The sequence below is a fragment of the Delphinapterus leucas genome, chromosome 1, assembly GCF_059928025.1.
Source record: "Delphinapterus leucas isolate spDelLeu-1000000601 "Yukka" chromosome 1, BTC_Dleu_Yukka2, whole genome shotgun sequence".
Classification (NCBI taxonomy): Eukaryota; Metazoa; Chordata; class Mammalia; order Artiodactyla; family Monodontidae; genus Delphinapterus; species Delphinapterus leucas.
Window position 1 is genome coordinate 169,406,183 of NC_143129.1, and position 13,105 is coordinate 169,419,287.

The 13,105-nt window shown below is 40.6% G+C and overlaps 1 protein-coding gene across 8 annotated transcripts in view; it reads right to left on the minus strand.

The window, feature by feature from the left end:
* WDTC1 (WD and tetratricopeptide repeats 1) overlaps positions 1 to 13,105 on the minus strand; it is a 72,442-nt gene that overhangs the window by 19,152 nt on the left and 40,185 nt on the right. For all 8 annotated transcript variants that reach the window (XM_089898235.1, XM_089898228.1, XM_089898239.1 and 5 more), the window contains 2 exons: positions 1,065 to 1,111; positions 510 to 621 (listed from right to left, as the gene is read on the minus strand). In XM_089898235.1, the coding sequence (XP_089754361.1) occupies positions 510 to 621; positions 1,065 to 1,111 (159 nt within the window). The remainder of the gene's footprint in view (positions 1 to 509; positions 622 to 1,064; positions 1,112 to 13,105) is intronic.

A 13,105-nucleotide genomic window follows, 5' to 3' on the forward strand; every position in this document is an offset into this window, starting at 1 on the left:
GCTAAAATCACCTCTGTGACAGGTGCTTTTTAAATCAATCATCTCATTGAACTGTAACATCAGCGCTGTGGATTGCTACTTCCCTTTTTAGTTAAATTATTTATTTACTCATTTATTCATTAACGTGGGGGATTTTCCTTAGCTACTTCCTTTTTACAGATGGGTAAACAGGCCCAGAGGGGTCAGCTGATTTTCCCAGTTCACACAGCTTCCAAGGAGCAGATGAGGGAGTCAAACACAGGTCTGCCTGCTACTGAAGTTCATGCTCAGAACCATACCTCCCATCATCACCACTCACATAAGTATAAATTTATTTGGAGCTGGCCTCTTGGCTCTAAGAGAAGAAGCAGAGCATGGAAAAGAGACGGAATTTCAGGAATCACCAGCAGATGCTCAGATCACAAAGATGTCTGTGACCCCAGGGTATACATGGGACACACACATGCAAACACAACCATGTGCACAGCCCAGTCACACCATTCACTTGCTTTGTGGCTTATCCTGCTCACCTTGACAGAAAAGATATTTGCAGTGTGTCCTGTGTGCATGGAAAGCAGCTTCTTATGGTGCAGTGGGTCCCACACAATCGTGTGCTGGTCATCAGAACCAGAGGCCAGCAAGCTGCAAGTAGAGAGAAAGAACAGTTCTGACCTCTCCTCAAGTTCCTGCCCCCACTTCCTCTATCCCACGTTTCCCAGTTGATAAGGACTTAGGCTACACAGAGCTTGAAGAACAGTAGATGTCACAGAATATAAGGTTATCTTGTAAACAGTGATTGATTCTCTTCTATTTTGTCCTGAGAATTTCTCATCATTCCTTAAATGCAATAGCTTTTCAAAAAAACAGGGTTTGGAAGGTCATTCAACTTTCCATCTATCTGTGATTCATTGTTTAACTGTGTATTGATAATGATGAACTAAACTTAAGTACATAGCACAGAGCAGCAGTCTCCACTCTTGGGTCCACTCTTTTCCTTAGATCTACAAAGAGGAAGGAAAGTCCTCTTCTCCCAACCTCCCCATACCATTCTCCAGCACCCCCTAGGTGTCGGAGCTCATACTTACTCTCCTTTCTCATTCCACTCCAGACAGTTGACACATCCTGAGTGACCCTGGGGGAGCAAATGGAGAGGGACAAGAAGAGAGTCAGTTAGAGGTTCTCCTGGATCACTCAACATCAGGAAACGGAAGTGAACAGGTAAAACAGCCTTTCCGTCATCAGTGTTTTCCAGGCGTATGTGAGTGACCAGGATTGAATTAAACTGCCTGGCATTTTACAATATATAAAGTACCTTCATATTCATGATCTCACTTGATACTGAACCCCTCTGAGCCATAAAGGGCAGATTTCATTGATCCTATTTTGCAGAAAAGTAAACTGAAGTTCAGATAATAGTAGTAGAAGTTATATCCAAACAAATTTCTGCTCCTACCACTAGAGGGGACATGTCAACAGTCCCTTCAAGGGACACCCCCTCAGCCACAGAAAATCTGGCAGAGGAGCAACTGACTGAAAGGCAGCCGATTAGCTAGAAGGCTGATCTTCCATTCATTTGGCACATATTTAATTCATCGAGCACTTACTGCATGCCAGGTACTGTTCAGATGCTGGGGGCAGAGCAGTATACAAAATAAATCTTGTATTTAGATCTTCTGCAGCTTATTTCCAAGTAGGTGGAGCCTGGTATAGTGAGGTAAGTTAAGCTTGGGGATTTGAATTGAGAGACATGGAGAAGTGAGGCAGTTAATGACAGATGCTGAAGTTGAAAGCATGTGCGGAGAGAAGTCATGGCAAAGCTAGAATTAAGAGGAAACAGAATCCATGGAAAGCAGAAGGTATGAAGTGGCAGAAACGAGTCTTACATGGGAGAAGGAGAGAACAAGTCACTTCCATTCCTACACTCTGTTCTTTCTTTCCCTCACCCTCCCTCATTCCTAATGGCACCTTGATTTTCATTTCATTATCTGCCCAGCCCAAATCAGACCATGTGTAAGTTCACTGTCCTTTCCACAGTGATAGGTTCAGGAACTTAGATCTAAGCCAAATTGGACACGGCATTCACTTGGACACAGGTACTGGCTCAGAAATGAGCCTGTGACCCCAATTGGATGCAAGGGGACCAGTTGCTGGGAGTGTGTGGAAAAGGAGTTTTCTCATTTTCAGGAGAGAGTCTATGAAAGGGATGCCTTTCTTTCTCTGGATGCTGGGTGTCCTAATGTGACTCCTGGACTTGTGACCACGAGGGTAGCCAGCCTGAGAGTGAAATAAACAGAGAGAGGAAAGCCCAGCCAAGGGAATCACAGAAATATGGAGCCAAAGTGACCAGAGTAACCAACCCTGATGCCTACCCTACTCCTGGGCTTCCAGTCAGGAGCCAGTCTGCTCATTATTGTTTAAGGTCACTTGAGTTGGGCTGTTACCTGTGGCCCAGAGCATCCTGATTAACTCATTCTTCAGGTCGCAGTTTATCAGCACTTCCCTCAAGATGCCTTTCCCACCCTGTAAATCTGGGAAGGAGGCACATCCTTCCTGTGGGCTCCTACTGTCACACTGTATTATGGCTCTGTGTCGACATGGCTATTTTGCTTCACCACACTGAGCTGCAGGGAAGTGGCCTCTGTGTACTGTGTTCACTATATCCTCTAGGCCAGGTACAGTGCCTGGCACATATCTGCTGCATAATGAACAAGTGAGTCCAGGGGGACTAGTGGGAAGAATCAAGAGACATGAACAAATCTAATTCCCTGACTCTCTAGGCAGAAGAGGCTTTTCCTCTGCCTTCTCCTTCCTTCTTACCCGTTGTCCCATAAAGATTCTCATTTGAGTTGATCCTCGTTTCTTTCTGGGTTCTGCACTTAAATACATTATTGACACATTCACTCTGTTCAAACTTGCCAGACCACTTACTGACCTGAGGCTTCTCACTTTCCCACAGCACTTGGTGGACACCCCACACATGACTCTGGTCACTCCTTCTGGATCAGAATCATTTCTGTCCTCACCCCTCTCATTTTCCTACCAGGCTTTAAATTACTTGTGCCCAGGGCTCAAGTCTTCAGTTTGCAACTTCCCAGAGTACCGAGGGCCTTGAACGAGCGCCACTTACTGAGGGTTTACAAAGAGCGAGGCACAGTACCTTGCACTTGTGGTAGGGAGAACAACGGCCCCCCTACAAACGTCCATGTCCTGATCCTCTGGAACCCATGAATATGTTATGGTAGGTGGCAAAAGGGACTTTGCAGATATGATTAAGGTTAAAATCCTCGAGGTGGGAAATTAGCCTAGATTATCCAGGTGAGCCCAATATAATCACACGAGTCCTTAAAATCAGTGAACGTTGGGACTTCCCTGGCATCCCAGTGGTTAAGACTTCGCCTTCCAATGCAGGGGGTGCAGGTTTGATCCTTGGTCAGGGAGCTAAGATCCCACATACCTCGGGGCCAAAAAACCAAAACATAAAACAGAAGCAATATTGTAACAAATTCAATAAAGACTTTAAAAATGGTCCACATCAAAAAAAAATAAAAATCAGTGAACCTCTCCTGGCTGCAGAGAGTAGAGAGATGTAGGTGTGAAAGGGACTTGACCTGCTATTGCCAGTTCTGAAGATGGAAGAAGGGGGTCACGAGCGAAGAAATACAGCAATCTCTAGAAAGCGGGAATTGCAAGAAAACGGATTCTACTCTATAGCCTCCAGAAGGAGAATAGCCCTGTCAAGACTTTAGCCTGGTGAGACCCATGTCAGACTTCCAATCTACAGAACTGTAAGATAATAAATTTGTGTTGCTTTAAGCCACTAAGTTTGTGGTAATTTGTTGTGGTAGCAATAGAAAACTAATACAGCATTCTACATCCATTATCTTAAGAAACAGGTATCGATTCACAGAAAGATAGACAAGATCAAAAGGCAGAGGGCTATGTACCAGATGAAGGAACAAGATAAAACCCCAGAAAAACAACTAAATGAAGTGGAGATAGGCAACCTTCCAGAAAAAGAATTCAGAATAATGATAGTGAAGATGATCCAGGACCTCGGAAAAAGAATGGAGGCAAAGATCGAGAAGATGCAAGAAATGTTCAACAAAGATCTAGAAGAATTAAAGAACAAACAAACAGAGATGAACAATACAATAATTGAAATGAAAAACACACTACAAGGAATCAATACCAGAATAACTGAGGCAGAGGAACAGATAAGTGACCTGGAAGACAGAATGGTGGAATTCACTGCTGTGGAACAGAATAAAGAAAAAAGAATGAAAAGAAATGAAGACAGCCTAAGAGACCTCTGGGACAACATTAAATGCAACGACATTCGCATTATAGGGGCCTCCGAAGGAGAAGAGAGAGAGAAAGGACCATAGAAAATATTGGAAGGATTATAATCGAAAACTTCCCTAACATAGGAAAGGAAATAGCCACCCAAGTCCAGGAAGTGCAGAGTCCCAGGCAGGATAAACCCAAGGAGACACATAGTAATCAAATTGGCAAAAATTAAAGACAAAGAAAAATTATTGAAAGCAGCAAGGGAAAAACGACTCCCCTAGGAGTTCCCAAGGGAACTCCCATAAGGTTAACAGCTGATTTCTCAGCAGAAACTCTACAAGCCAGAAGGGAGTGGCATGATATACTTAAAGTGATGAAAGGGAAGAACCTACAACCAAGATTACTCTACCCAGCAAGGATCTCATTCAGATTCGATGGAGAAATCAAACGCTTTACAGACAAGCAAAAGTTAAGAGAATTCAGCACCACCAAACCAGCTCTACAACAAATGCTAAAGGAACTTCTCTAAGTGGGAAACATGAGAGAAGAAAAGGACCTACAAAAACAAACCCAAAACAATTAAGAAAATGATAATAGGAACATACATATTGATAATTACCTTAAACGTGAATGGATTAAATGCTCCAACCAAAAGACACAGGCTTGCTGAATGGATACAAAAACAAGACCCATATATGTGCTGTCTAGCAGAGACCCACTTCAGACCTAGGCACACATACAGACTGAAAGTGAGGGAATGGAAAAAGATAGTCCATGCAAATGGAAATCAAAAGAAAGCTGGAGTAGCAATACTCATATCAGATAAAATAGACTTTAAAATAAAGAATGTTACAAGAGACAAGGAAGGATAGTACACAATGATCAAGGGATCAATCCAAGAAGAAGATATAATAATTATAAATATATATGCACCCAACATAGGGGCACCTCAATACATAAGGTAACTGCTAATAGCTATAAAAGAGGAAATTGGGGCTTCCCTGGTGGCTCAGTGGTTGAGAGTCTGCCTGCCAATGTGGGAGATGTGGGTTCGTGCCCCGGTCTGGGGGCATCCCACATGCCGCGGAGCGGCTGGGCCCATGAGCCATGGCCGCTGGGCCTGTGCGTATGGAGCCTGTGCTCCGCAAGGGGAGAGGCCACGGCAGTGAGAGGCCCGCGTACCGCAAAAATAAAAAAAAGAGGAAATCGACAGTAACACAATAATAGTGGGGGACTTTAACACCTCACTTACACCAATGGACGGATCATCCAGACAGAAAATTAATAAGGAAACACAAGCTTTAAATGACACAATAGACCAGATAGATTTAATTGATATTTATAGGACATTCCATCCAAAAACAGCAGGTTACACTTTCTTCTCAAGTGCGCACGGAACATTCTCCAGGAGAGATCACATCTTGAGTCACAAATCAAGCCTCAGTAAATTTAAGAAAATTGAAATCATATCGAGCATCTTTTCTGACCACAATGCTATGAGATTAGAAATCAATTACAGGGAAAAAAAATGTAAAAAACACAAACACATGGAGGCTAAACAATATATTACTAAATAACCAAGAGATCACTGAAGAAATCAAAGAGGAAATCAGAAAATACCTGGAGACAAATGACAATGAAAACACGATGATCCAAAACCTATGGGATATGGCAAAAGCAGTTCTAAGAGGGAAGTTTATAGCTATACAAGCCTACCTCAAGAAACAAGAAAAATCTCAAATAAACAATCTAACCTTACACCTAAAGGAACTAGAGAAAGAAGAACAAACAAAACCCAAAGTTAGCAGAAGGAAAGAAATCATCAAGATCAGAGCAGAAATAAATGAAATAGAAACAATAGCAAAGATCAATAAAACTAAGAGCTGGTTCGTTGAGAAGATAAGCAAAATTGATAAACCATTAGCCAGACTCATCAAGAAAAAGAGGGAGAGGACTCAAATCAATAAAATCAGAAATGAAAAAGGAGAAGTTACAACAGACACCACAGAAATACAAAGCATCCTAAGAGACTACTACATGCAACTCTATGCCAATAAAATGGACAACCTGGAAGAAATGGACAAATTCTTAGAAAGGTATAACCTTCCAAGACTAAACCAGGAAGAAATAGAAAATATGAACAGACCAATCACAAGTAATGAAATTGCAACTGTCATTAAAAATCTTCCAACAAACAAAAGTCCAGGACCAGATGGCTTCACAGGTGAATTCTATCAAACATTTAGAGAAGAGCTAACACCCATCCTTCTCAAGCTCTTCCAAAAAATTGCAGAGGAAGGAACACTCCCAAACTCATTCTATGAGGCCACCATCACCCTGATGCCAAAACCAGACAAAGATACTACAAAAAAAGAAAATTACAGACCAATATCACTGATGAATACAGATGCAAAATTCCTCAACAAAATACTAGCAAACAGAATCCAACAACACATTAAAAGGATCATACACCATGATCAAGTTGGATTTATCCCAGGGACGCAAGGATTCTTCAATATATGCAAATCAATCAATGTGATACACCATATTAACAAATTGAAGAATAAAAACCACATGATCATCTCAATAGATGCAGAAAAAACTTTTGACAAAATTCAACACCCATTTATAATAAAAACTCTCCAGAAAGTGGGCATAGAGGGAACCTATCTCAACATAATAAAGGCCATATATGACAAACCCACAGCAAACATTATTCTCAATGGTGAAAAACTGAAAGCATTTCCTCTAAGATCAGGAACAAGACAAGGGTGTCCACTCTCACCACTATTATTCAACATAGTTTTGGAAGTCCTAGCCATGGCAATCAGAGAAGAAAAAGAAATAAAAGGAATACAAATTGGAAAAGAAGAAGTAAAACTGTCACTGTTTGCAGATGACATGATACTATACATAGAGAATCCTCAAGATGTCACCAGAAAACTACTAGAGCTAATCAATGAATTTTGTAAAGTTGCAGGATACAAAATTAATGCACAGAAATCTCTTGCATTCCTATACACTAATGATGAAAACTCTGAAAAAGAAATTAAGGAAACACTCCCATTTACCACTGCAACAAAAAGAATAAAATACCTAGGAATAAACCTACCTAAGGAGACAAAAGACCTGTATGCAGAAAACTATAACACTGATGAAAGAAATTAAAGATGATACCAACAGATGGAGAGATATACCATGTTCTTGGATTGGAAGAATCAATATTGTGAAAATGACCATACTAACCAAAGCAATCTACAGATTCAATGCAATCCCTATCAAATTATTAACGGCATTTTTTACAGAACTAGAACAAAAAATCTTAAAATTTGTATGGAGACACAAAAGACTCCAAATAGCCAAAGCAGTCTAGAGGGAAAAAAACAGAGCTGGAGGAATCAGACTCCATGACTTCAGACTATACTACAAAGCTACAATAATCAAGACAATATGGTACTGACACAAAACCAGAAATATAGATCAATGGAACAAGATAGAAAGCCCAGAGATAAACCCATGCACCTCTGGTCAACTAATCTATGACAAAGGGGGCAAGGATATACAATGGAGAAAAGACAGTCTCTTCAATAAATGGCGCTGGGAAAACTGGACAGCTACATGTAAAAGAATGAAATTAGAACACTCCCTAACACCATACTCAAAAATAAACTTAAAATGGATTAGAGACCTAAATGTAAGACTGGACACTATAAAACTCTTAGAGGAAAACTTAGGAAGAACATTCTTTGACATAAATCACAGCAAGATCTTTTTTGATCCACCTCCTAGAATAATGGAAATAAAAACAAAAATAAACAATGGGACCTAATGAAACTTAAAAGCTTTTGCACAGCAAAGGAAAACATAAACAAGACGAAAAGAGAACCCTCAAAATGGGAGAAAATATTTGCAAACGAATCAACAGACAAAGGATTAATCTCCAAAATATGTAAACAGCTCATGCAGCTCAATATTAAAACCTAAATAGATATTTCTCCAAAGAAGACATACAGATGGCCAAGAAGCACATGAAAAGCTGCTCAACATCACTAATTATTAGAGAAATGCAAAGCGGAACTACAATGAGGTATCACCTCACACCAGTTAGGATGGGCATCATCAGAAAATGTACAAACAACAAATGCTGGAGAGGGTGTGGAGAAAAGGGAACCCTCTCGCGCTGTTGGTGGGAATGTAAATTAATACAGCCACTATGGAGAACATTTTGGAGGCTCCTTAAAAAACTAAAAATAGAATTACATATGACCCAGAAATCCCACTACTGGGCATATACCCAGAGAAAACCATAATTCAAAAAGACACATGCACCCCAATGTTCATTGCAGCACTATTTACAATAGCCAGGTCATGGAAGCAACCTAAATGCCCATCGACATACAAATGGATAAAAAAGATGTGGTACATATATACAATGGAATATTACCCGGCCATAAAAAGGAACGAAATTGGGTCATTTGTAGAGACATGGATGGACCTAGAGACTGTCATACAGAGTGAAGTAAGTCAGAAAGCGAAAAACAAATATCGCATATTAACGCATATATGTGAAACCTAGAAAAATGGTACAGATGAATCGGTTTGCAGGGCAAAAATTGAGACACAGATGTAGAGAACAAACATATGGACACCAAGGGGGGAAAGCGGCAGGGGGTGGTGGTGGTGGTGTGCTGAATTGGGCGATTGGTTGACATGTATACACTAATGTGTATAAAATGGATGACTAATAAGGACCTGCTGTATAAAAAAATTAAATTAAATGTAAAAATTTAAAAAAATTAACTAACTTCTAACTTGAATGATCATCTATATTCTAGAAATACAATGTGAATGTCAAAAAAAAAAAAAGAAACAGATATCATTACTCATTTCATGGATAAGAAAAACAACGCTCAGAGAGGTTAGGTAATCTGCTGCGATACTGTGATTTATATATGTATTTATACTTAAGAAAGATATATTTAGTCTTCATTCTTACTTCTGGCACAGAGTTCCTAAAACCCTTGGAATTTCCTAAGTAATAAGAGTGATAAAGGTTTCGTGATATTCATAACAAACCTCTTTCAACTAACACCTGAGGTTTATGTTAATGAAGTGATTTTTGGAAAGCACCTAAGGATGGAGAACCAAACATATGATTGGAGGGCGGGAACTTTCAGTCCCACCTCCCTGACTTCCAGGGAGGGGAGAGGGACTGGAGGTTGAACTGATCACCAATGGTCAATGACTTAATCAACCATGCCAATGTGAAGAAAAAGCAAAAAGGACAGGGTTCAGAGAGCTTCTGTGTTGGTACACATGTGGAGATTTGGGGAGAGTGGCATGCTCGGAGAGGGCATGGAAGCTATGCACCCCTTCCCATATACCTTGCCCTATGCAGCTCTTTTATCTGGCTGTTCCTCAATTATATCCTTCTATAATAAATTGGTTATCTAGTAAGTAAAATGTTTCTCTGAGTTCTGTGAGTCACTTTAGCAAATTAATTGAACCAAAGGAGAAGGTGTTTGGAACCTCTAATCTATAGCCAGTTGGTCCAAAGCACAGGTGACAACCTGGATTTGCCACTGCCATCTGAAGTAGGTGTTGGGGGTAGGGAACAGCAGGGCAGTCTTGTAGGACTGAACCCTTAACCTGTGGGATCTGATGCTATCTCCAGGTAGATCCTGTCAGAATTGAGTTACATCGTAGGGAACCCAGCTGGTAGCAGAGAGTTGCTTGTGGTGTAAACAAACAAACAACCCCCCCCACACACATGTTAGACATGGCTAATGTGGCACAGCTAGTAGTGGTATCAGGAAGCATTTTAACTCAAGAGCTCAGGCTCTTAAGCACTGTCTGAAAAATGTATTAATGCTTCCAGAATTACTGTATTTGTCCTCAAATCAGAAGCCCATCCAAAGTATAGAAGACAGGCCACAGTAGACAAATATGATACTTATGATTCATTTTTACATAGTAAAAAATAGCTCAGAGGCAGGTAAATTGGAGAAAGTGTAGAGAGAAAGCCCAAACCAGATTCTACATAAATACAAAGTAACTATTGACAAAAAACATTAATAAAGGGCTCCATAAGTTAGAATGTATGTTTGGGAAGCTAATTTACAAGGCACAGACTGTTTAAGAGGATTTGTTTTGGCCTTGATAAATAAGGCTGGCTTAGATTAGGTACACGATCTATAATAACGTTGACAAATACAATGGAAGAAAATATGCCTATGACATATCAGAATTAAACACTGGGTAAAAAGGGGAGAAAACCTCAAACTTTAAAGGAACAGAGAGGAGGGACTGTTTACAGATGGCTCCTAAAGAGGAATAGACCTCTGTGTGCCTCCCTGGAACCCAGGAAATGTTTCTACTTAGGGTGAGCCTTCCACACCAGGGATCTGGAGAAAACAGAAAGTGCACAGAGAAAGTACCTGGAATAAAAGCTACAAATCTCACTTAAGTTAAAAATTACAACCGCTTACTTCCTGCTTAACTTTATTAAATATTGATTATAGTTACTATTTATTATAAGTTCCTATAAGTTTCTAGGTAGCATGGTATACAGGAGGAAAAGGAGGCAGGGAGAAGCGTTTTACCACTGACACTGATTAGAATTGTAGGTGCAAAATGATAAAAAGCAAATGGACTTTTAGGTGGTTTTCTTACTGCTTTTAAATTCCTTACAGACCATGCACCCCCTTACAAGCCTGCACTACTGCCCCCAATTTGGCATGCCGCTGCTAGGTAGAATACTAGCTAGCTATTAATATACCTGATCTCATTATCACTCCCTTTTTACAGGTGAGACCAAGTCTCAGAGATATTAAGTAACTTAGCCAGGGTCACACAAATTGTAAACACCAGAGCCCGGATAGGAACCCAGGTCCATATGACTCCAAAGCATTTCTCTGGCTGTGCTGGATTACCTCAAATGTCACCCTTATTCCCACCTGTATTAAAAAGAGATCTCACTGCTGCCATCACTTCAGAGAACTGTTTGTCAGTCTGATATAAAGTTAAGCTTATATCTACCCTATGACCCAGCAATTCCATTCCTTAGGTATTTACTTAAGGGAAATGAAAACATTTGTCCATCTAAAGACTGGTATAAGAATATCCATAGATGCTTTAATTTTTAAAGCCCCACACTGGAAATAACCCAAATGATCATCAAAAGGAGAATGAATACACAAAAGTAGCGTATTCATACAGTGTAATCCTACTCAGAGATAAAAAGGAACTACCCATAGATACATGCAACCACGTGGATGAAACTCAAAAAACGTTATGATAAGCAAAAGAAGCCAAACACAAAAATATGTATACTATATAATTCCATTTACAGAAAGTATATGAACAGGCAAAACTAATCTATGGAGACAGAAGCCAAAATGTGGTTGCTCTGAGGTAGGAGTGTTGACTGGAAAGGGCACCATGGGAACTTCCAGGGTGATGGAAGTATTCTCTATCTTGTCGTGGGTGGTAGTTACTCAAGTGCCAAAACTCATCTAACTCAACACTTGAGACCTATGCACTTTATTTTTATGTATATCATACCTCAATAAAGAGAGGGAAGAAACAAGGGAGTAATAATAATAGTGGTAGTGGTAGCTGATATATAATAAGCGCTATCTCACCATCTACCAGGAACAATATTGTGCCCTTCATTTATGCTTTGAGTTAAACTTTACAACTACCTTGTGATGGAAACACCACTACTATTCTCATTTTTCAGATGAGGAAAAGGTTAATATCCCATACTGTATAAACAGCAGAGTAAGAATGTGAATTCATGTCTGACAGATTCCAGAGCTTGGCTCTTAACCATGGTGTCATATTGCCTTTTTAATTAATTAATTAATTAATTTTGAAATATTATTTTACAATCTACTTTTTAAAAATTATTTATTTATTTATTTTTATTTTTGGCTGCATTGTTGGGTCTTCGTTGCTGCGTGGGCTTTCTCTAGTTGTGGTGAGCAGGGGCTATTCTTCGTTGCGGTGCGTGGGCTTCTCATTGTGGTGGCTTCTATTTTGCGGAGCATGGGCTCTAGGCATGCAGGCTTCAGTAGTTGTGGCACGTGGGCTCTAGAGCACAGGCTAAGTAGTTGTGGCGCATGTGGGATCTTCCCAGACCAGGGTTCGAACCCGTGTCCCCTGCATTGGCAGGCGGATCCTTAACCACTGCGCCACCAGGGAAGCTCCATTTTGCCTTTGTAAATTTCGGGGTATTTCCCTCAAAACTTAAACGCCTGCTATGTGCCTGCCAGTACTGTACTGGATCAGAGAGATACAACTGAGTCAGACAGACACATCTCCTGTCCTCTGGAGGAGCTGATGAGGTTTTGTTTTCTCCTCCTCTTCTCCAAACTTATAACATTAGCCTTTCCCCATGTTATTATGATCTCATAAGCATCACTTCAAATGGTTATAGAATATTCCTCCAAAGGTTAAACTATATTCATCTCTACCTTAGTGTTGTACACTTAGATCAGTTCCAATTTTGGTGAGTTGATGTATTTTATTTTATTATTTATTTATTTTTTAATTGGCTGTGCCATGCAGTATGTGGGATCTTAGTTTCTTGACCAGAGATCGAACCCGTGCCCCTTGCATTGGAAGTGCAGATTCTTAACCACTGGACCGCCAGGGAAGTCCCGAGTTGATGTATTTTAAAAGTCCAGTGGGGGCTTCCCTGGTGGCGCAGTGGTTGAGAGTCCGCCTGCCGATGCAGGAGACACGGGTTCGTGCCCCGGTCCGGGAAGATCCCACATGCCGCAGGCCCATGAGCTGTGGCCGCTGAGCCTGCGCGTCCGGAGCCTGTGCTCCGCAA